This window comes from Ictidomys tridecemlineatus, chromosome 10 (assembly GCF_052094955.1).
Source record: "Ictidomys tridecemlineatus isolate mIctTri1 chromosome 10, mIctTri1.hap1, whole genome shotgun sequence".
In the NCBI taxonomy this organism is placed as follows: Eukaryota; Metazoa; Chordata; class Mammalia; order Rodentia; family Sciuridae; genus Ictidomys; species Ictidomys tridecemlineatus.
Window position 1 is genome coordinate 17,801,970 of NC_135486.1, and position 25,132 is coordinate 17,827,101.

A 25,132-nucleotide genomic window follows, 5' to 3' on the forward strand; every position below is an offset into this window, starting at 1 on the left:
CTATGGTGGGTGTGTACTCAAGGATAGATAAATCTGCTTAGGATGGGGAAGAAAGGTGATCCTATTTCTCTTGAAATTAGGGACAGGGAGAAATTAGGGAGGAGCAGGGAGAGAGGAGGAGCTTGGAGAGAGAAAGAGAAACATTTCCATTTAAAAAATAAGTTGTAGTGGCAGAGCATCAATGGCTATATTCAAAGCATAAAGTAGACCACTGTCACAACTCTGCTAGTCTACACAGGACACCCAAAGCAGATCCAAAAGGCACCATCACATTAGCATGTAACAGAAGACTGAGCTCTAAATGCACAGTATGATATACTGAGTAACTTTCACATCTGTCTTGTTACAGGAGGTGGGTCTTATCACTCTCAAAAGTGTTCTCTGCTTGTCCACAGGATCCTCTTTTCTACTTCCTTACCACTGCCTATGAAAGATGACCTCAAACTTAGTGGTTTAAAACAATACAAATAATCTCATGGCTCTGTACTTGAGAAGCTCAAAATGGATCTCATGGAGCTAAAATGCAGGTGTCAGGCATACATTTCTTTCTGGAGGTTGTAGGGAGAATGAGTTTCCTTGCCTTTTCTAGTTCCTGAAGACTTTCCCTATTCCCTGGTCGCTGGCCTCTTCATTTTCAAAGCCAGCAATGGGTGGCCAAGTCCTTCTCACATTGCATCACTCTTAACTCCTGTGCCTTCATCTTCCATGTGCAAAGATGAGTGATTATACTCCCCCCACCGTAATCCAATACCATCTTTTTATTTGAAAGTTGGATGATTAGCTACCTTATTTCCATCTGCAACCCTTATAGCTTTGTTAGGTAAGTGATGATAGTTTCAGTGATTAGGAGTTAGACAACATTGAGTAGGGGGCATTCTGCCTGCCACAACTACCAAGTTAAAAAGCGCTCTAGGTAATGTTCCCTTTGCTTCTATGACAAGGTAGGCCTTCCTGAGTTGTACAGTCTATTGTCTTCAGCCTCTTATATCGACTAAACTAACTGAGAAATAAAGAAGCATATTAAATTACCATAGAGTGTGTAGATGTTAAGTAAATTTAAGGGTCAGGTTGGAGGAAAGAATCTTATAGACTTCTCTTAAATATCTCATAGCAAAAGTGAAGAACATGAAAGAGCAATTCCTAGTTCTTTTTTTTTTTTTTTAAGAGAGAGAGATAGAGGAGAGAGAGAGAAATTTTAATATTTATTTTTTAGTTTTTCGGCGGACACAACATCTTTGTTTGTATGTGGTGTTGAGGATCGAACCCGGGCCGCACGCATGCCAGGCGATCGCGCTACCACTTGAGCCACATCCCCAGCCAATTCCTAGTTCTTAATGTCTCAGAAAATGGATATTAAGGTCTCATGTTACTTTTCCTTTCTCAGATTTATTTTCTCAACGTACTCTGATTATAAATATTATTAATTATATGATTGGACAAATTAAGGAATAGAATTAATCGTTTGCCTTGAGTTATGTTTGAAATTTAAAAAAAAAAAAAATAGTTACCTTAGATTTAATGACTGACCTGAGCTAAGAATTCAGAAGGCATCCCGTTCCCTTTTTGCTTTTTAAAGGTGAGGAATATGGGGATTTTATCAACTGCACTGTTAGAAAGTGACAGAATCAGACTCGGAGCAGATTTGCCTGGCTCCACAAAGTCCGTGCTATGGCTGCCATCCTCTGGCCAGTTCACTGCCATGCCATTGTCACCAGGAGTGTGACTGTTCGATTTGTAAGATTTGAATTAGGTTAGGAAGCCAATATTCACTGTTTTATAATTATTAGGATATCTCTATTTCAAGCAATACTGTAAATTACGAAACATAAAGCACAAGCCCTGCTCTGAATTAATCTATTTATATAAATTATGATAGAAATCACCTTTTAAAATGAATAAAGAGAATTAAGATGAGAAAAGTAGCAACCCTATCTATATCTGCTGTTAAATGTTCCCAAATTAGAGATTTAATAGTTACACCATTTCTAATTTTCAAAGACTTTTTCTTTAAAGCAGTCTTTTTCTAACTTAAAGATCATTTCAAATACTTCAATATTGAGAACATTGCTTAGTGGTGATAAGACAAGTCTTCATAAAATATATCATGATAGTGTTATAAAAAAATTGCATTTTAAAGGGTAGGTTTCAGGGTGTGGATTTTAGGAACATTCTTGTTCTATGCATCATCTCCACCTTTTTTCTATTTAAGGAGCAAGATTGTTTACCTGTTGGTATTTTTTTTCTTGCTTCTTTCAGAGTACTGTGTAAAGACTTCTTTCAGACACTCCTTCAAAAGCCTGCAAAGTGTACCCCACCCTGTTTTGTGAATGCTGTCATCCTGAACAGATTTTGGGTATAGCCAGGGAAAAGTCACGCTATCATGCAACCACATCACCCACTAGGAACAAAAGGGGACATGAAAGGGCAAGTGAGTGCCATCCAAGAGTCCACAGGCACAAAAACCCAGAGGCAGGGGAAGCTGAGGCAGTAGGGCCCAGGCTCTTAGATTTCTGTGATGGGTGAACTTCGTAGAAGTTGATTAGGATGTAAACTGAACATCACTGGTTCCTGTGTCTTTAATTTTATTAAATAAGGGTCTCTTCATTGAAGTTTTCTCCATAGGCAATGGAAAGTTCAGCTCAAATGCAATTTGGCCATGTATTTTTTTCTGAGCAGATTTACATGGAATGTTAAAATAAATTCTACTTAATTTAAGGCACTAACAATTAATATAATGAGAATAATTATATTCTCATAATTGAGATCATTTTTGAGTATCTATTGTGTTTAATGAAGGCTCCCCAAAGTGATGCTTGTGTCTATTTTTAAAAAACAGAATGATTTATCAAACTTTTTATTGTTTATAGAAAACAGCTCACTTCTCCTTTTTATCAGACTCTGGCTGAGTTCTGCAAAAGTCTGCATTGTTATTATTAAGGACAATTGTGATTTGCAAGTTTTTTTTTTTTAACTGTTATCAATGATTACGTTTTTTTTTCTTTTTTTTTTCTTTTTTTTATTATTTCTTACATACATGACAATAGTGGAGTGCATTACATTCATAAATTTTTTGCACTACATTCATAAATTTTTTGCATTACATTCATAAATTTTTTGCATTATAATTCTTTATATATATATAAAGAATTATAATGCAAAAAAATAAAGAGAGAGAATTTCAGTATTTATTTTTCAGTTTTTGGCTGACACAACATCTTAATTTTATTGTTTTTTTTTTTTAAGAGAGAGAGAGAGAGAGAGAGAATTTTAATATTTATTTTTTAGCTTTCGGTGGACACAACTTCTTTGTTTGTGTGTGGTGCTGAGGATCGAACCCGGGCCGCACACATGCCAGGCAAGCGAGCTACCACTTGAGCCACATCCCCAGCCCCTGCATTACAATTCTTTGTTTTTGTTTTTTATATTTTGCAAGCTTTTTAAAATAAAAAATGCCAGCTTTTGTTGAAAAAAATAGGGGGGAAAGCCTATATTTGCAAGCCCTAAGTCCCTACAGTTTATAATATTAATTTGTTAAAATATAATTATTGGACTCCTGGTTTCCAGTTCCACATGCAAAGAGTTGGAGGTCACTACTATGATGTAACAAGTAAAAAACTGAACCAGGGCAGTGATCTGGATGCCCAGACTCGGGTGACCATCCAGACTGTGGCAGCAAGGTTCCTATTTTGCAATCATAAATTCCTCCTTATAGGAAACTTATGCCCATAAGGCCTTCTGCTGATTAGGTGAGACCATGTTATGGCAAGTAATATATTTTACTCAAAGTTTACTAAGTTAAACGTTAGCTATATCTAAAAAATACCTTCATAGAAACATCTGCACCAATATTTGAACAAATGGGCACCATATCCTAATCAACTTGACATAAAATTAACCATCATTGTTGGTCTTTTAAATTTTAATGATTCTAGTAGGTGTGTAGTATTATTTCACTATCATTTTATTTTGTATTTGTCTGGTGATGAGTGACATTGACCACATTTGTACTTACTTATTGGACATTCATGATTTTGCTTTGTAAAGTTCCTACTTAGGTTTTTTGTTTGTTTGTTTGCTATTGAATTGAAGAGCTATTTATATATTCCATATTCATGTGCTTTGTTAGATGTGTGTAGTATGACTGTTGTCTATGAGTCTGTGACTTGTCTATTCATTTTGCTATTTAGTCTTTTCTTAAAGTATTCTTTTTTAAAAAAATTTTTCTTTTGTAGTTATAGATGGACAGATGTCTTTGTTTTGTCATTTTTTATGTGGTGCTGAGGATTGAATATAGTGCCTCACACATGCAAGGCAAGTGCTTTGCTACTGAGCACCTTATTAGTCTTTTGATGAGTAATTTTGTTAATTTTTCAAAGTTAATTATATTTGCGTATTTTTTCATTACCTCAGTAAAATACCTGACACAAACTAATGTTATAAAGGAAAGAGGTTTTATGAGCTAAGGAAGGGTATAGCTCAGTTGGTAGAGTGCTTGCCTCACATGCACAAAGCGCTGGGTTCAATCCCCAGCACCATCCCCGTCCCCTAAAAAGTTTCAATCAAAAGGAAAGAGGTTTATTTACTTCAATGTTTTGGAGGCTCGAAGTCCAAACAGCATGGTGGAAGCTATAGTGAGGGCCTCATGGAAGATGGTGAGAAGCTTGAGGGAAAGTGAATGAGGCCTACAACCCTCTTCAAGGACTACCAAAGGGCCCCTTGAGAAATATTCTAATCCTTTCTGAGACAGCATCCTCAGTGACCTCAGGACCTCTCTTTAGTCATTCCCAAGGTCCACACCATTTTCCAGTACTGCCACCCGGGAAAGCAAGCCTTCAGCCCATGAACCCCTGGGGGACATTCAAACCATTTCCAAAGTATAGCACCCACTTAATTACTGCTTTCTTTTATTGCCAACACTTTCCAAGTCCTATCTAAAATTCTTTGCCAACTCCAGATTAATGAAGATATTATTTCAATTTGTTTTCTAGAAGCCTTAAAGTTTGAGTCTCTCTCTCTCTCTCTCTCTCTCTCTCTCTCTCTCTCTCGTAGATCTGATCATACACTATCTTGAATTAATTTCTGTGTGTGTTGAGTTAAAGAAAGCATACTGCACAAACCTGTTCTCCCTCAAAGAAGAACTTACATCTCTTTCTCTCTCTCTCTTTCTCTCTTTTTTACAGTTTTATTTTGAAATAACTAATTCACAGGAAGTTGCAAAAAAAAAAAATATGTAGAGAGGAACCGTGCAGATTTCAGAGCACCTCCCCTAATGTTGACATCTTACATATAGTACCGTATCACGTATCAAAACCAGGAAACTGACTTTGGTACCATCCATAAAGCTTACTCGGGTCTTAATATTTATACACACATTGTGAGTGTGTGGTCCTCAGTCACTAGGTCATACATGCAGCTGTGTGTAGTTACCACCTCTAGCATGATACAGAACTGTTCTACAGCACAAGGCGCCCTCATGCTACTCCTTTGTAGATACTTATCCCCCATCCCTAATCTGGCAAAACTAATATTTTTTCCACCCATATAGTCTGATTTCAAAAACATTGTATAGTGGACTCTCATAGTATGTAACTTTTCTTAGATGAGGGGCAGTGATTGAACCCAAATGTGCTTTACCATGGAGCCACATCCCCAGCCCTTTTTATTTTTATTTTTATTTTTTGTTTGAGACAGCTTCTCTCTGAGTGGCTGAGGCTGGCTTTGAACTCGTGATCCTCATGCCTTAGCCTTCCAAGTCACTGGGATTACATGCTTGCACTACCAGGAGTATGTAACTTTTAAAAACTTCTTTTTGCTTAGTACCTTTTAATTTTTCCCCCCTCTCCTTTCTCTCTGGTTCTTTCTTTTTTTCTTTCTTCTCTCTCCCTCCCTCTCCTATATTGTTGTTTCCAGATTTGGGTTCCCATGAACATACATATACAGGTTTTTGCATGAATATAAGTTTTTACTTTTCGAGGGTGAATGCCCAAGAGTATAATTCTAAGATAATTGGCCCCAAAATTCAAACACAATCCTATGGTGTGGTGAGCAATATAAGATACCCATGCCTTCATCTCTTAACATGAAAACCCTTTCATGGCAGGGAGATTTTCCTGGATTATCTGGCTGAGCCCAGGATAATCAGAAGGATCCTAGTGAGAGTGAGGCAAGAGATATTGGAAGATGCTGCCCTGTTGGCTTAGAACATGGAGAAAGGTAAAGAATTGCTGTTTGAACCTACAAAGCCTTAGGCCAATGTCTCGGCTTGGCACCAGAATCACGAGGCACTCACAGCTTTGTAGGTTCAAACAGCAATTCTTTATTCCAGCTCTCACACCACCTCCACACAGGTCCAGGGGCAAACGCGTTCTGCTGTCTCCCGCACCCACCACCTACTCCACCAGGCTCTCTCTAAATCCCATTTTAATCTCACGAGAACTCCATGGGAACAAGCAACAGGAACACCCTAATCCCAGCAATAATCTTCAACTTCCAACTTCCCTAAAACCCATTATCTTAAACTGGCAACGCCTTAAACTCAAGGAGCCGGTTACTTCCTCAAACCTGATCAGCTCTAAACCCGGATCTGCCTTGGTCCTTGAGCAAGGTCACCTCATTAAAGCATGCATGCAATGTTCCATCAAATGTCCTCTAAGCAGCATGGGGTACGCTTGGCAAGGAAATTTCGATGCGTCATTCCTACTTGGTAATGGCCCTCAGCAGAAAGGGACTGTGATCCAGGGAATTAACGAAACCTCTAGAAGCTGGAAAAGACAAGAAGAAGCTCCTCTAGAGCTTTTAGAGGAAAGGGCCCTCCTGTGTCAGCCCTGCTGATAACCTGGCTTTAGCCCATATGACCTATTTCTTACTTCTGACAGCCAGGACTCCAGATAATACATCTGAGTTCTTTCAGCCAGAAAATGTGAGATACTTGGTTAATAGCAATAGGAGAATAGCAAAACATTCATGACAATACAATTTTAGTTGTAAAAGAAACTGCCACATTTTCCCAGAGTAGCTATCTCTGCTTTCTAAGAACTCACTCTTTCTTCAAGAGTCCCCACAAATTCTGTTGCTCTCTTGAAGCCATTCTTATCCATCAATTATGTTATTTCCAAATGTCTTTTAAATGTCAGGCACTGACATCTAAGACTCTATCCAGATAATATATCTGAGTTATTTTAGCCAGAAAAAAGTGAATAATACAGATAAGGTGCTTTCTTTTACGAACATAAAACTCCAAGGAGGAGGTAGAGAAAGTAATTACAAACGAGGAATATCAGATAGAAATAAATGGTATGAAGAGGGGGCGGCCTTCATAGTTGCTTTAGTTTGGGTGATTGAAGAAGTCTCATCTGAAGAGGAACTTTGACTTGAGATTTCAATACCGAGAATAACACAGCGAGGTAAAAATAGGCAGGAAAACCAATTACTAGGTAGAGGCCACATCTTGAGAATGAGTGCTAGGGAGCATATCACAAGAAAGGCAATGTGACAAGAGTAAGGAACAAGGTGGTCCTGGGGCTTGGAGATGCTGTCTCTCTCTCTCTCTCTCTCTCTCTCTCTCTGTCTCTCTCTCTTTAAAAAAGAGAGAGAGAGAGAGAGAGAGAAATTTTTAATATTTATTTTTTAGTTTTCAGCGGACACAACATCTTTGTTTGTATGTGGTGCTGAGGATCGAACCCGGGCCGCATGCATACCAAGCGAGCGCGCTACCGCTTGAGCCACATCCCCAGCCCCTGGAGATGCTGTCTCTTCACCAAAACTTGTGTTGAAATTTACTTGCCAATATAATGGTATTGAGAGACAGTGGGGCCTTTTAAGAGGCTTTTGGATCATGGGCCTCCAACTTTGTGAGGGGATTAATGCAGACCTCCTCCAAGATTGAGTCTGGTATTGGGACTCCCCCTCTCTTTGCACAAGCCCACTTGCCCTTCTGCTTTCCATCATGGGTTGGTGCAGTGTGAGGCCCTGACCGGGAGCCAGACAAATGTCAGTGACATGGTTTTGGACTTCTCAGCCTCCAGAGCCAACAGCCATATGACCCAGTCTCAGAAAATCTATTATAGCAACAGAAATGAACAAAATCAGGTAGGGAATCAAAGTAGATGGGATCAGATATGTAGACAGGAGATAGGTTCTTCTATGGTAGGACAAGAAGTTTAGCCTTTGTGTAGTGGGAAACCACTGGAAGATTTTAAACATAGGGAAGCCACGATCTGATTTCTGTTTAAAAATGATTACTCTTCGGTGGTACATGCTTATAATCCCAATGACACTGGAAGCTGAGGCAGGAGGATTGCATGTTTGAGGATAGCCTCAGCAACTTAGTGAGATTCTGTGTCAAAATAAAAAATATTAAGGGCCAGGATGTAGCTCAGTGGTAGAGTGCCTTTGGTTTCTATCCCCAGTACCATGAAAAACAAGAACAGAAACAAAAACACCCCAGGAGAATGATCCCACTGCTAAAAGGAATGATTTGAACAGAGAATAGAAGAGAGAGAACTGATGAAGAGACTATGAACTACCTAGGTTGATAGCATGGAATTGGAGAAAAAGGTGATGAATTTAGGATTTGTTTGTAGGTTGTAGTCAACAGGATTGTTACTGCTGCTGGATTGGCCATGGGAGTGAAGAAAGTTTTTTGCTTAAAAACTAGGAGATGATAGTGTCTTCAATTTTGGGTAATTATTATTTTAGGGCATATGGTCTGGAAAGGCAGAGAAATAAAATAAGCTATTAAATTTATGAATTCAAGTGGAGAGACTGTCAATGAACAGTTAGATGTTGATCCTGGAGTCTTGAATATGGAATTGATTATTGTTTCAAATTATGAGGTTGGATGTGATTAATCTGGAAGAATGCAGAGTAGAAAGGGAGCCAGGCACTTCAATTTGTAGTAGAGTTTGAGCATAAAACAAAACCAACCAAACAAAAACATGGCTGAGCAGCAATACTCTTTAAAGGTGGAGAAAGACCAGGAGAGCATCATACCATGAAGCCAAGAAAAAAAAAATCCATAAAGAAGTAGACATTTGGAGCTGGACGTGGTGGCACAAACCTGTAATCCCAGCAGCTCTGGCGGCTGAGGCAGGAAGATCACAAGTCCAAAACCAGCCTCAGCAACTTAGTGAGGCCCTAAGCAACTCAAGAACAACCTGTCTCAAAATAAAATATAAGAAGCTGTGAGGTAAGCAAGGAGGCATGGGCGTAGGTAAGATGAGATGAGATGGTCATCATTACCCTAAGTACATGTACGAAGACACAAGTGTACTTAGGGTACATGACTACTTTGTGAACAACCAGAGACATGAAAAATTGTGCTCTCTGTGTACTATGAATTGAAATGCATTCTGCTGTTTTGTATAACAAACTGGAATGAATAAATAAATTTTTTAAAAAGAAGAAAAAAAAACACTGGGGATATGGTTCAGTGGTTAAGTACCCCTGGGTTCGATCCCTGGGACCAAAAAAAAAAAAAAAAAAAAAAAGACATTTATGTGAAACACCACTGAGAATTCTAATGAGAAACTTAAGGAGAGTGGCTGAAATTTAGAAAATTGTGCCAATTAAGTGCAACAGAGGGAGAGTGAACAGGGAGCAGAGGAATCTTGAAGAGATGAAAAGGATCCTACATAATGACGAGAAGAGGTTGATGGATCCCAAGGTCTCAGTGAAATTGGTGACTTAGATGTCAGAGTGTGAGTGCAATAGTATGTGAGCTGAAAGAGTTGGTAGTAAAGTTGCATACTTGAAATGAAGACTTTGAGGGTAGTGTGTAATGAATGATGATGGGATCAAGGTACATGTGATTATGGGAAATATGGGAAGAGGGGCCTGGGAAGATGTCAACCGTGTGGTCCATCTAGACATTGAAACCACCAAGACTTTAATAAAAGTAGGAGTGCAAAGGAATTGAGCAATCTCTTCCTTCCTGAACTTTTTTTATTTTGTAACATTTGTCTTATTCTTTGCCTTTTGTGGCTTCTGTTTTCTTCTTCTAGAGGAAATGAAAACGAGCTTGTCGCTTTCTCCAACAGCACAAAGCCCATTTCAACACAGGTTTTCAATGAATAAACAAAATAAATGATGACTCTAGGGGCCTCTACATGACTGAGGGCAGAACCATTTCATTGAGGGCCAGCCTATTTTCCAATAAATAAAACCCAAGACAATGTAAGGATCAGGTTTCAGAGAAATCATGTGCCAAAGATAACAGTCTAACATTTATTTTCAAAAGAGATTTCATTTTTTAAATAGTACAAAAATAAACTGTCGTTTGTCTCAAGACATGTTTTACATAAGTTAATTTAAATATACATTTGTCTAAGGCACTGAAACATTCACACACAACCCTAATTTTCAGGTATAGTCAGCAGGTTGATGTTTGTAACAGTCAAGTTGGTTTGTCCCTCTCCCCCAAAAAACCCACCGAAAAAATCCCAGAAGTTAGCAGTTTATAAGCTTTTCGAAGATGACTATCTTCAAAATGTTTTAGGCATAAAAAAATCCCAAAGAAAAATTTTCCTGAGTTATTCCTTTAATAACATTTCTTTCCTAAGAGACACATTTTTTTTCAGTTATTTACACAAATATTGATGCTGTCTGTAATTGGTGCTTGATTTCAAAATACTAAAACCAATGTTCTTTGCACAGAACATTTTCAATAATTGTTGAATGATTGAATGCAGCCACAGGTCCTTCAAAATATATAAGACCCATCTCTATGGCATATCCCAGTCAATGAGGCAATGTGCATATGAAAATTTCCAAAAGTCGAAATTCTAATCTTCTAAATATCTTAATCTCAGAATTAGGTTCCTGAAAATTTATTCACAATTCTACTTAATCCAAATCATTTACATATTTCAGAGAGGTAATCACAAAATATATTGATTCTGACATAATAAAAAAACAAATGATTGCAGGCTTAAACAGTCTATAACAATAACATCCTAATTAAACATAAATAATAATCCTCAATAAATATACAGTACCATAAAATGTCAGCTGACAATGAGATGTGGAAAACTATTGTCATCATTATTATTTTTACTATTAATGCTCAACTACTTACTAGTTTTTTGGACATTCATTAGTACAGAAAAGTAACTTCCTTTTCTGTACTTAGAATCTTACAATTCTAAGGTTCTAGCCTCTTTGTAGATTCTTGGTTATAGATGGTTAAAGTTATAAATTTTCTGCTATTCACTTAAAAGTAAATATATTTTTAAAAACAAGGCTTATTCCTACTAAGAGGAGCTTAGTAGTCCTGAGCTGAGGTTTTCCTGAAATGTGCAAAAGTTCAAGTAAGACAATATTAGAGTTCAAAGAGCTCTGATCTTAAAACAAGGAAAACAAAAATAAAAGAAAAGCTGAATCAGAAGTTACTTTTAACAAAGTAGCTACCAGGAAAAAAAAAAATCTAAGGAGCAGCATGAAGGGCTGGTTTTGATTCAAATGCCCAAGGCTTATTGAGATTTGTGTGAAATGGATTTAAAGAGGATTTTGATGGGGCTAATACATTTTGCACTGTGATAGTGACTGCTAAATCACTGTACAAAAGAAAATCTAAGAAAATAGATCATTGTTCAAGTCTAGCTCGGAACTCCATTTAACTCAAAGCAAAATCTGTTGAGTACCATCCTGCAGTATAAGGATAGAATAAATTCTGCTTCAAAAGTTTAAATCCAAATTAGAATTTGAATTTAATTCTTCCTTTTTATTGGTTATTAAATTTAATCAATATATTTGTTGTGGTACTGGTGATTGAACCCAGGGATACTCAAACCACTGAGTGACACCCCCAGCCCTTTTTATCTTGTGACACAAGTCTCACTAAATTGCTGTTTCACCTAGATCCTTCTGCCTCACCCCCACAAGTCCTAAGATTACAGGTGTGTACCACCATGCCCAGATGTTTTTCTGCTATAAATTCAGCATGTTATTGTTCATAAAAACAAACTCTAAAATCTTTAAGTTGTAACTGGACTCTTAAAAGAATCAAGGGTCTATGTAATAGTCACATTATAAATGAATTTGCACTCCTAGTGAAAACCCCAAAATTTGATATTTTGATTTTAAAGGAGGTTCTCCTAGTGAAAAAGCCAAAATCTAATTTTAACCAGTAACTATAATTTCTACTGGTTTTGGAGATTTAAATTTGATTGCTTCTTTTATTGATATGAGTACAAGTTTGACAACTTTAGCAAATGAGCTGTTAAAAGTGATTCTACCCATGGATTTAGATTCAAATTATTATTTCAAGGCTTATTTCAAGAAAGACATGAAATTACTGGTAGAGTCTGCTTTAGATATTCATTTAAATGTCTTGTACCCTTGTTTGACAGATGAATACCCAAAAGTCCTTTAAAATTCCAACCGTAGTTGTTCTATTGCAGCATAAAAGGCAGATTAAAAATAATGGCAGTGTAGAAACTGCAGCATTTCCATCTTGTAAGTATTTGAATGTTCAAATACCTTGGCATTTGTTCTTCTAACATACTATACACTGAAATTCAAGTAATAACATGTCAAGTCACTTCCCATTGTTTTCTAAAGAATGAACTGTTTTTCCCCCTTAAGTAGAAGAAAATAATCTTAGAAGTAGTGACACAGTAATTTCCACAAGTGTGACCCCTTCCTCTCTAATAAGAGTACTGCTGCCTTCTGTTACAGAAGATGGAAAGTAACATAAGGCATTTATAATATAAATATATTAATATAAATATTAAGTTAAGGAATGATCCATAAATAAATAAATATGATCAATAGACTTCTACAGTTCTGTTGCACGCCCTTTCAGTAGTACTGTGGGATTGATGTCTTCTAGTCTGGAGTGAGAAGCACTTGCATTGATGGTGACTGTCTTGGTGAGCAGTGGATCCTGAACACTGAATGAGACGAAGGGACAGCCCTTCACGTTACGGCAGATGAGGGACTGAATAGAGGCAGTGTTGATGATCTTAAAGCCCACTTCTCCTCCAAAAGTGCTTGGCTTCCAATAGTGAGGAGAACATATAGGATTACCCAAAAGTCCTTTCAAGGAGAATGGTGCGCCCATTTCCACCATGGTCTCACCAAAGATGGCATCAGGACGAGGCTTTTCCACCAGGAGGGCAGGATAGAACTCCACGGCATCAATGTCACCATAGAGAGCTTCCAACTCTGCGGCCATTTCCTTCTCTCCTGGGAAGGTGAAGAAGACAGAAATATATCCCATGTAAAACTTTAAGGATTTCATCCCTTCAGTTTGCTTTCACCTCCCCTGTTATTTCCATAGACCCTTGATTCTTTTAAGAGTCTAGAAAACTGTATACCTGTAAGTTCTTCAAATGATTTGTAGGGCTTCAGGTTGAAGCGTTTGCGGTACTCGTTGAAAGACTGGTATTTCATATTTCTGCTGTGGTCAATTGAGGCCTTGGCCACTGCTTGTACTGCAGATGGCACATTCCTGCCACCAGAAACCTGTGCAAAATGAATTCAATTGTTAAAACACATTTTTTAGGCATATTTACTCCTTTTGCTTTAAAAAAAGCAATGTTCAGAGTAGATAAGAGAAGTAAACTATTTTTATCTCTTGGAAAGATTCTTACATATACCTTTTTTGTTATTTTTTCTTTTATGGTGCTGAGGATTGAACCCAGGGCCTTGTGCATGGGAGGCAAGCACTCTACCAACTGAGCAATGTCCCCAGCCTGCTCATATACATTGTAACAACAGCCTAGAACTAACTTGCCTTTTAAAGTTATACAAATGAAGCTGTCTTCAATGCATTTTTCTATCATCTGTAAGATTTATATAAAGGTTTAAAAATATTAAAGGTATGGGTATGTATTATTGTTTTCTTGACAACTGTGCACTAAAGCTTTAGTTATCAAAGAAAATTTAGGCTTCTTATTTTAAGAGAATAATTTTAGTAGTAAAATAATTGATTTTTCCTTTACTAACTTCAAGAAAACTAATTTCTGTCAGAAATTCTAAAGTCACTGGCCAGTCTTTCGTTTCAGTAATGCTTACCCTGCCAGCAATTTGTCTGCTGAATGACTCAACAAACTGGGTAAGTCCATGTTCCAGTAAAATGGAGTTGTTGTAGATAAACTGTTGATAGTTGTACTCCTGGTCATGAATTTGAAAGGTGTCAGGCAGAAGGGGATGCCAGTGATAAAGTGTGTTAAACTCAGAAGCAATACGGTTTTGGTACTGGAATTGTTGGTTGAAAAGCAGCTCTGGGTCAAACTTCAGTTTGAAGTGATAGCCACTCAAGTGCTGGACATAGTCTTCAATCACAATTTTAATGGTCTCCCCTATTTGCACAAGACAAAGAATTAAAAATCTTAATGCTTTCTGATTACAAGCTTTCAAGCAACTAACATGCAATTTTGTTAATTTGCTATTCTTTCTTTTTAAAATTAATATCAAATCAAAGGTAGTTATATTAATGATCATGCTCATAGACCAAATTAATGGTCTATGTTTTTCATTTAACATTCCTTTCGAATTACTCCTACCCCCACAGCAAAGGTACTAATAAACTATACTTTGGGGATGAGGGTTTAGTTTAGATAATTTTAGATAATTTTCTCTTGCTCACCTATTAATATTAGTCTGGTCGTCTGGAACAACCGCTCATCATCCCACTCTGGATGTTCCTGTTTAAGCACATCGCATACTCGATTATGTTCCCGTAGCCAAATTGTGGCATACATCATCAGACCAGGCACTAGACCAAAGACCTCCTGCCCCACAGCAAACTGAAGGTGTTCAGGGACATGAGGGGGGTAGAGCATCTCCACTTGAGTGTCTTTGACTGTGGGAGGATACACCTCTCCATCAATCACCTGTAAACAGGAATAAACATTAATAAAAGCTTAAAAAACATTTTTATCACTAGCGATAAAGTGTAAGAGTCATAACTGATTTTTAGCAGTCAAGGGCATATACCTGATATTTCAGTTTTCCATCCTTGAAGAGGCGCAGCTTATGTTGTCTATCCAGAGTTTCACCATAAACATGACTTAGGTCCACCTAGAAAATTATGGAATATTTTCAATTTGCTGCTGTTGAACAATCTTATGATTTTTATATAATTTATCATTAAATAACTTGATCATTTTCTTTAAAATTTTAATACAGCAAATTTTTTATAACCACAAAATATTAAAATTTGTTTACCCACTGAATCTACAAGCCCCTATGTCTTGTGTTTAAAGGTATTAGTACCCCTACTGAGCTGAGAATTTTATATGCTTTACTATAATCATATGATATTTCTAAAAATAACATTAAAAAGTGAGGGCTGGGGCTGTAACTCAGTGTAGAGTGCCTGCCCACTAGTAAGATCCTGGGTTCCATCCCTAGCACTTCAGGGAAAAAAATAGAATAAAAAAAAAACCCTAGAAAAGTGAATTGATATAAAATTCTTGTTTCACATGACATTTCAGTGCTAAAGTTTAAAAATACATAACAAAAAACTTCAAATAAAAGAATCTTTGTGCGTATCTGTGTAAATACTTTTACTAAACCAGTAAATTAAAATGGAGAACTCTACTTAGGTTTTTATAGACATTTTATAAAATGAGGGTGAATTATTTGGTATGGTACAAATGTTAGCATTTATTATCTGCTACAGTTCTGATTTAAGTCAGTCTTACCCCGTGGCCCAGTCCTGTGGTGAAAGCTGGCCCTCGATTCCGGTCTGACTTAAAAAATTGATGGGTGAAGTGCTGAGCAAAGAATGCAAACATCATATTGGTGCCTTGGGGGTCAGGAATGAACTTTCTTCTTAGAAGAACTTTTTCAAACACCTCTTTAGAATCAGGAAGCTCCTTCTTCCCTGAAAAATGAATAAAGCAAAGATAAAAATCCATCTACATATTAAAGGGGACAGACATGACTGTCACTTTGAGGACATTCATCACTTACAGGATACATACAGTTGTCAAGAGGACCATAATATCAATGAAAATTCTAAGATATTGGAGAAGTTGGATATTTAAACTAGCATTAATTTTGTTTTAATAATAATTATTTTTTAATGGAAGTTTACAGATTCATAGTTTAGGTTTGAACTTTATAGGTAGTGATCCAATCTTTACTACAATTAATGCCTCCATAATCATTTATTCTCACCCACCTTTCACACCCATGGGTGTTGGGCAGTCATCTGCCACAGGAGGAAGGGCTCTGGTATAGTAGGAGAGGTTAGAGAAGGCTTCCCAGTTTTTGTAGCCATAGTGCACATTGTAAGTTGGTGGACTGTCAATCAAATGTGATCTGGCTGAAAGTTAAAGAAAAAAATATTTTATTGGTCTCCATATGCACAACAAATCAATGTTCATTTTTATTTTAAAATGTGGAAAGTAGAACAGAAATTAAATTCAATTCCAAAGATACTCTAAAAATCACTACATTTCAGTGTAACTACCAGTGAAAATGCATATTTACTAAAATATATACATGCTTTACAAGAGTACTATGCTCTAGCAATCTTTTATTTCTCCAGTAGCTTCAATTCTCTGCTCAAGACACCTATAATAAGAATAGTTGTGCATGGCACTACTTCAGAAGTATACAATTTCTTTCTGAACCAAATCCAAATTAACCACTTATGTGAATGTTTAGGATACCTCTATGTCCTATATATATCCAATAAAACAAAAAAACTATCCAAACTGGCTGAAATAGTTAGAGGGATGAGTAGAATTGACTACAGGACAGAACTGTATCAACTAGATGGGACCAAATGTCAATATTTCTGATCTTTAAGCAGACAAACTAAAAAGTTACATTTAAAGTCATTTTGACAGGTTGGAAATAGGTTTTTGGATTGGGTTTAGTAATCTTCATTATTATAAAGTATATGTTTCTTTGAGGAAGCTGAAAACCTTAGAAAGAGATTTGTACTTACAAGTCAGCACATATCTCATGATTGAATTTCGCAGGAAGGGAATATTATTGACAATGTTCCAGACCCCCTTGAAGTGGGTAAGTATGTAGTGGACTGTGTTTGGAGTGGGCTTCAGAAGTAGTTTTATTCTGGTCAAAAGTTCAGCTGTAAGAGAGCAAGAGAGAAATGAGACTCATGATGAGACAAAAATCTGTATGTAATCCCAACACATATAAAGAAACTCAAGGGGAAACTTACGTGTTGAACAATTTTCACCGTAAAATCCCGTCCTGGTACAGTCACACTTATACTGGTCAAATCCTGTGCTCATACATACACCTTGGTTTTGACATGGGTTGGAACAGCAAGGATTTGCTACAATATAAAAGTAAGGACAGCACATCAATCATTCTTCAGTGTCTTAACCTTGACTTAAATGTTTCATATTTTAACTATGGGGCATCTTTACAATATTAAATATAAGAAATATATTTATCTTATCAAGAAATAAGTAGTCATGGAATATAATTTTTAAACCCTTCTCACTGAAGGATTATGCTAGAAATACTAATTTATTATTCTAAATAAGATTAACAGATTACTCAACTCACATTTCTGAGGTTTCTTTATAATAACTTTTTAGACTTTCAAATTAGTGTTTCTAAAAAGCTAAAGCAGCACTTTCAAATGGATTTTATCTAGTACTGTAATAATTAGTAGTAGTGGTAGTCCCATGGATTGAACCCAGGGGTGCTTACCACTCTGCCACATCCCCAGCCTGTTTTTATTGAGACAGGGTCTCACTAAGTTGCTTTAGTCCTTGCTGAATTGCTGAGGCTTGCTTTGAACTTGCGATCTTTTTTGCCTCATCCTCCCGAGTCTCTAGCATTAGAGGCTTGCTCCTGGCTAGATTAATTGAAATTTAGCAAACTTTTCAAAGTCAAAACAGCTTTTACTTTTCAAATGTTTTGTTTTAAAAACATAATTTGCGTTTCCCTGGGGCCGGAAAGGACTGGCCAGAGTATTAATTAAAACAATGTTTGCTGGCCTGCCTGGCGCAGTGGTGCATGCCTTAATCCCAGCAGCTCCGGAGGCTGAGGCGGGAGGATTTCAAGTTCCAAACCAGCTTCAGCAATATAGCGACGCCCTAAGCAATTTAGCGGGAAAAAAAGAATCCTGTGGTTCAGTGGTTAAGGCGCCATGAGGCTTCAATCCTCAGTCAAAAACAGAAAGAAAGAAAACACAATGCCTGCTGTTTGGTAACAAGAGGTGGCACACACACACACACACACACACACACACACACACACACACACACACACACACACACACACGGTTCACAGGTATCCATCAGATCCCGTCTTAAAATGACAACCTGCACATTAGGATCATTATTCCTGAGTAGTGGATGAGAGTGAGTCTTAGACCGGTTCAGGAGCTGGTGCATGAGATCAGACTGGGTGGCAAAACGGGGATACCCTCCCAGTTCTTTTGGACTCAAGTTCAAGTTCACCCAGCCCGTCTCTTCAGGAGTCGGCCTGCCGAGATGGCCCGAGGTCTGAGCGGAAACTCAGCCTGGGCGCGGGCAGGCCACGCGGTACTCACCTGCGCGGCTGATGGCCAAGGCGGCGCTGAGCAGCAGAGCGGCCCGGAGCATCGTGGCCGAGGGCGGGGCGGAGCGCGGCGGGCGGAGCTTGGCTGTGGCTCGGCTGTCGTCTGGAGGTGGCCCTGCGGGAGGCGCCGCTGCGGAGATCCCGGGAGTGCAGACGCTCACTGCTCAGGTCGTTTGACAACTGAAGGCTGGCGGAGAGACCCTCCCTTTTATGCCTGCAAACCAAGCCCACGTGACGTCATACGGACTTTTTCCATCGCCTGGTCTTACTCTCCACCGCCGTTTTCCCCTCTGCACTTAAAAAAGTTGCGTAAACCCGGGTGGGTCAGGAGTTTTACTCACGCAAAAAAAAAAAAAAAAAAAAAAAGTCGGAAACCCGCGAAGCTGCCCTGCGCCGCCCCAAGGTGGGTGCGAAGCGAACCGTCCCCCCTCGTCTCCTATTCTTCCCACCTCCGGGGTGTCCTCGGCCCCCCGCCCCCCGGGGACTTGGCCACGTTCCTTTCCTTTTTTCCGGTTTTGGACCGAGCGCTTCCCAGAGCGGGTGCCGTGACCCTTCGCCTTGGACGGGATGCCGGAGCCCGAGGAGGACGCGGCTTCCCCTGGGGAACCGGAGCGCCCCAGAGCGCAGGGGATCGCCTCTCCCTTGCCCAGGTCTCTAGTCTTTGGGGGACCTAAGAAAGGATGACACGACTCATGCCGGTTATTGGCCAAGCTTAACCAGTTGTACGTGGAGCACATAAGAGTACCTTTTATTTTTGTTATGTTGAACAGAATGTAATGGCTAGGCTAAGTGTCCGAAGATCCAATTTCTACCCAAATTTCTTTTTAAAATAAGGGTTCTTCCTTTGCTTCTTGAAAAGAGGGGAGAAAGGAAAAAAAATTTCACTACTCCTAATCAATTACCGTGTAAATAGTCCTCATGAACTCCAGGGTTTCCCAGCATAACATTTCCTGCCTTCTAATGGATGATGGAAACAGTTATACCCCAAATCTGCAGGAATGCTAAGTGCCGGAATCATTTGCTTGAAGGTATTTTTTTTTCCTCCTTTTACTGAATGTTTTTTCACCATTTCTGTCACCAGCTTTTCATAGCAATTCCCAATAAAAAGTTGATGAGTTGTGACCACGGATCAAAGAAAACATAACTTTCATTTGCTTTTTAATTGTCTGGGCTTATTAGAGTTAATTTTAAAACCTCATTTTGGAACATAGTTGGATGAGAAATGTATTAGATGAAAAAAAAAAGGTGATTTTGACAGTTTTGAATTTCATTTTCCCTTGTTTTTCCTTACTGTTTATTTTTGGTGGTGGTCAAAGAGAGGTATGTGAGTTTGAAGTATTAAACCAAAATAGGTAGAGAACAACAAATTCAGTTAAGCCCTACTTTCTTAGGATGAATAGAAAAAGATTGAAAAAAAAAAAAAAAACCTGAAATCCAAATTACACCAGATTCATCGATGTGTAGAAGTCATAAGAAGAGAGAAAAATTTTTTTGTTTGTTTTACCTTTTTGCTTAATGTCCACATTATCTGATGCTACAATGAGACACAAATGACTAAAATCCTATCCCATCCAGAAAACTTGTGTACTCTTCCAGTCATATTGGAGCTCCCCATTGTGGCACCCCATTTATTTGTTGCACTGATTCCTATATAAAATTTCAACCAGCGCACAGAACATTTATTTTAATAATTCCTTTTAAAAATTCCTATTTTTCATCCTAATTTTAAATGAATAAGGTTGCAGCTACTAAAAATTTATTTTTTTAAATTAAATTTTCAGTTTTAAAGCTACTAATCTTATCTTGATTAGATGGCTGTAAGAAGCCATACCCTGCCTGTTAGGGTGGGACACTCTTGTAAACCCAGAAGCTGCAAAACCTGAAGCAGGAGGATCACAAGTTCAAGGTCAGCCTCAGCAATTTAGTTAAACCCTAAGCAATTTAGGGAGGTTTCCTAAACAACTTAGCCAGACCCTGTCTCAAAATGAAAAATAAAATGATGGGCAGATAGCTCTGTGGTAAATTGCCCCTGTGTTCAATCCCACCCCCACCCTACAAAAAAAAAAAAAAAAAGAAAGAAAGAAAAAAGAAAAGAAAAAAGCTCTAGAAGAAACCAAGACTCAGTTTTGAAAGGAAGTCCAAATATGGGCTTGGGGAAAAAAAAGGGAAAGGTCATTATGTAATTTAACTAGTGTGACACAGATAAAATGAAATGAATAGGTACATTTTGAGATGCTGGTCACAAAAGGCATATTGAATATCTCAAATCAATTCAAGACGGCTAAACATTTTATATAGAAAAGCACAATGATTATTTTGTACCACACAGGGCAAGGTTTTGTTATATAAAAATTATAGATCTCAATTTTGTATAATATGGTGTTTCTGTGTATATTTTAGGCACATGTATGTATCTGTTGTACAAGACTTCTTTTATTGATCTCAAATTTGTTGGGAAACTTTCAGTATGAAGGGAAAATAAAGAATATTTAAAAATCTTCAGAGCATTCTGTTGAGTTTTACTGCCCCCTTCTGCTCCTTGAGTTTTTAATCAACTTTTTTTTTTCCTAAAATGCTGGGAAGATTGCTAGACAAATTTTGTCTGTAATTTTCTAATGTTCCTAAACATTGACATTTGCAGCATTTATTTTAGATTTAAGTTTTGTGTATACTGAAAAGGAATGAAATATGTATCAATTGAAGTAATGTCATTCATAATAAGTAAACAAAGAAAATACAGATAAAAAGAGAAAGATATGCCACGCTAATACAAATCCAAGAAAACTAGAATAGCTCTATTCATTTTGGACAAGGCAGGCTATAGAGCAAGGAAAATTATGAGGAATAAGGGGAACTTCATGTATGATGGCAAGATAAATTCTCCAGTGATATGGCAGTTCTTGGGTGTATTGCCAGATGTGATAGTATTAATGTACATGAGGCAAAACTGATAAAGCAGAAAGAGGAAATAGATTATGGATATTCCAATATCCCCCTTTTAAAAAATGACAGACCTATCATACAGTAAGAGCATAACTGAACTCAGAAAAACTGTGACTCAACTGGAAATAATTGCTATCTATACACTCTTTAATGCAATGAACGACAGAATACACATTCTTCTCTAGTTTAAATGGAGTACACAAAAATATAAAACAAATTCTGGGCTGTGAATACACCTTAATACATTAAAAAATAGAAATCATACAATCTATACTCTCTAGCCACAGTATTAAGCTACAAATAAATAACAAATAGAAAATCCCTCAAAGATTTGGAGATCACATAGCACACTTTAAAATAATTCAAGGATCACAAAGAATCTAAAAGAAAATTTTAAAATATCTTGAGCTAAATTAAACTACAAATTAAGATATGTAGATTGTAATGAATACAATCCTCAGAGAGAAATTTATAGCATTGAATGCATATATTATAAAAGAAGAAAGATAAAATCAATAGTCTAGGCTTCCATTTTAGGAGAGTCCAAAGAAGGAGCAATTAAATCCCATGTAAATAGAAGAAAATAAATAATAAAAATTAGAGTAGATATTAATGAAATTGAAAGCATGGAATTAATAAAAGTTGACAAAACCAAAACCTAGTTCAAAAAGACTAAGACAATTGATTTTATTAACCAGGGTAACTAAGAAAAAAAAAAAGACAAAATTTTACCTTATCAGAAATAAAAGAAAATATCAGTACAGATCTCATGACTTTAAAAAGATAAAAGAATACCATAAACAAATCTTCACCATAGATTTGATAAATTTGAGTGTATAAATTTCTTTAATTTTTTTTTGTTTTACATGGACAAAAGATCTTTATTTTATTTATTTATTTTTATGTGGTGCTGAGGATCGATCCTAGTGCCTCATGCATGCAAGGCTCTACCACTGAGCCACAATGAAAACCATGTAAATATAGTCAACTGATTTTTGATGAAGGGGCAATGGAAATTCAAAGACCATATTTTCTTTTTCTTTTAATATTTTTTATTTAAATATGACAATGGAATTCATTACAATTCTTATTACACATACACAGCAAAATTTTTCATATCTCTGGTTGTATGTATATTCACACCAATTCATGTCTTTATACATGTACTTTGGATAATAATGTCCATCACATTCCACCATCATTTCTAATCCCATACCCGCCCCTCCCCCCCAGCTCGCCTTATCTAGAGTCTATTCCTCCCAAGCTCCCCCTCCCTACCTCACCATGAATCAGCCTCCTTATATCAGAGAAAACTTTCTGCATTTGATTTTTTTTGGATTGGCTAAATTCACTTAGTGTTATCTTCTCTAACTTCATCCATTTACCTGCAAATGCCATGATTTTATTCTCTTTTATTGCTGAGTAATATTTCATTGTTTATAAATGCCATATTTTTTTTACCCATTCATCTATTGAAGGGCATCTAGGTTGGTTCCACAGTTTAGCTATTGTGAATTGTGCTGCTATAAACATTGATGTGGCTGTGTCCCTGTACTATGATGTTTTTAAGTCCTTTGGGGTATAGACCGAGGAGAGGGATAGCTGGGTCAAATGGTGGTTCCATTCCCAAATTTCCAAGAAATCTCCATATTGCTTTGCATATTGATTGCACCAATTTGCAGTTCCACCAGCAGTGTATGAGTGTATCTTTTTCCCCACATCCTCGCCAACATTTATTGTTGTTTGTCTTCATAATAGCTGCCAATTTGACTGGAGTGAGATGAAATCTTAGAGTAGTTTTGATTGGCATTTCTCTAATTGCTAGTGATGATGAACATTTTTTTTCATATATTTGTTGATTGATTGTATAACCCCTATCTCTCACTGTGCACAAAACTCAACTCAAAATGGATCAAGGACCTAGGAATAAGGGCTGGGGATGTGGCTCAAGCGGTAGCGCGCTCGCCTGGCATGCTTGTGGCCCGGGTTTGATCCTCAGCACCACATACCAACAAAGATGTTGTGTCCGCCAAAAACTAAAAAATAAATATTAAAAATTCTCCTCTCTCACTCTCTTAAAAAAAAAAAAAAAAAAAAAAAAAAAAAAAAGGACCTAGGAATAAAACCAGAGACCCTGCATCTAATAGAAGAAAAAGTAGGCCCTAATCTCCATCATGAGGGATTAGGCCTCAACTTTCTTAATGAGACTCCTTTGGTGCAAGAATTAAAATCAAAAATCAATAAATGGGATGGATTCAAACTAAAAAGTTTCTTCTCAGCAAAAGAAACAATCTAGGAGGTGAATAGAGAGCCTACATCTTGGGAGCAAATCTTTACCCCTCACACATCAGATAGAGCACTAATCTCTAGAGTATATAAAGAACTCAAAAAGCTAAGCACCAAAAAAAAAAAAAAAAAAAAAAAAAACCAAGAAACAAATAACCCAATCAATAAATGGGCCAAGGACATGAACAGACACTTCTCAAAAACCATATTTTCAAAAACATGCACGTGCACAGCACTCCCCCCATCAAAAGCTTCAAAATAGATTATAGTCCTAAATGTAAAAAGTCCTAGATAATAATACAACAGAAAGTCTAGATGATCTTGTATACAAAATACACAAAGAAATCTAAAAATTCAACAATAAGCTGGATGTGGTGGCACATACACCTGTAATTTCAGCAATTTGGGAGGCTGAGGCAGGATTGCAAGTTCAAGGTCAGCCTCAGCAATTTAGCAAGGCCCTAAGCAATTTAGCAAAGTAAAATATAAAAAGGGGTGGGGATATGTCTCAGTGGTTAAGTGGTCCTGGGTTCAATCCCTGGTATCAAAAATAAGTAAATGAACAAATAAATAAATTCAGTAGTAAGAAAACAAACAATCCAGTTAACACATTAACAAATGAGTGAAAGACCTGAACAGGCACTTCACAAAAGAAGGTACACAGATGGCAAATAAGTGTATGGAAAGATTTTCCACAAGATATTTCATCAGGGAAACAAAAATTTAAGTAAAAATGAGATTATTTTTTGGAGGAGGATGTCAGGGATTTTGGAAAGCAGTATGGAGATTCCTTGGAAATCTGAGAATGGAACTGAAGCCAGATTTAAAGTTAGGTAGTCAGTGTAGTTAGGTAAATCGGGTCTAATATCGAGTGAAATCTAAAATGGAGGCCATGCCGGGAATGACTCAGGGAAAACACCGGACAATTCATGGAATGTTAATGAAGTCCCGAAAAGGCCCTAGGCCAAAGTCCACCTCAAAGAAGTGTTAATGAACAGCCCCCAACAGATTTGAAGATAGCCCACCCCAGAGTAGTGTTAATGAAGTCCTTCCTGCTCAGACTACTTCTTTGGCCCACCTGTGTCCCACCCCTCCGGCCTTCCCACCTACATTCCATCACTGAAAGAAATATAAAAAGGGGAGACAACCACACTTCCACAGATTCCACTTCTTGGGTCCCCTTCTTCCTCCGGGAGAATCTTTTCTGCTGTCCTTTAATAAACTTCTAATTTCTACTCTGACTTTGCCTCGGCGTGTGCTTTTCTGGTGTTTTTCTTCAACATTGGGGAAGCAAGAACTCGTCACCCCGTCAACAGCGGTAACAGAACCACCATTTGACCCAGCTATTCCTCTTCGTGGACTATACCCAAAGGACTTAATAACTACAGGGACAAAGCCACATCAA

At 37.5% G+C, this 25,132-nt stretch overlaps 1 protein-coding gene across 1 annotated transcript; it reads right to left on the reverse strand.

Annotated features, from left to right (window-relative positions):
- Window positions 1-10,180: 10,180 nt before the first annotated feature.
- On the reverse strand, window positions 10,181-18,781 carry Ptgs2 (prostaglandin-endoperoxide synthase 2). Its single transcript, XM_005319683.4, has 10 exons — window positions 18,491-18,781; window positions 17,144-17,260; window positions 16,907-17,050; window positions 16,133-16,276; window positions 15,651-15,832; window positions 14,941-15,024; window positions 14,591-14,837; window positions 14,017-14,303; window positions 13,317-13,464; window positions 10,181-13,185 (listed from the first exon to the last, which is right to left on the reverse strand). Exons 1-10 carry the CDS (start codon window positions 18,540-18,542, stop codon window positions 12,776-12,778), a joined length of 1,815 nt encoding a protein of 604 aa, XP_005319740.3. The 5' UTR covers window positions 18,543-18,781; the 3' UTR covers window positions 10,181-12,775.
- Window positions 18,782-25,132: the final 6,351 nt, after the last annotated feature.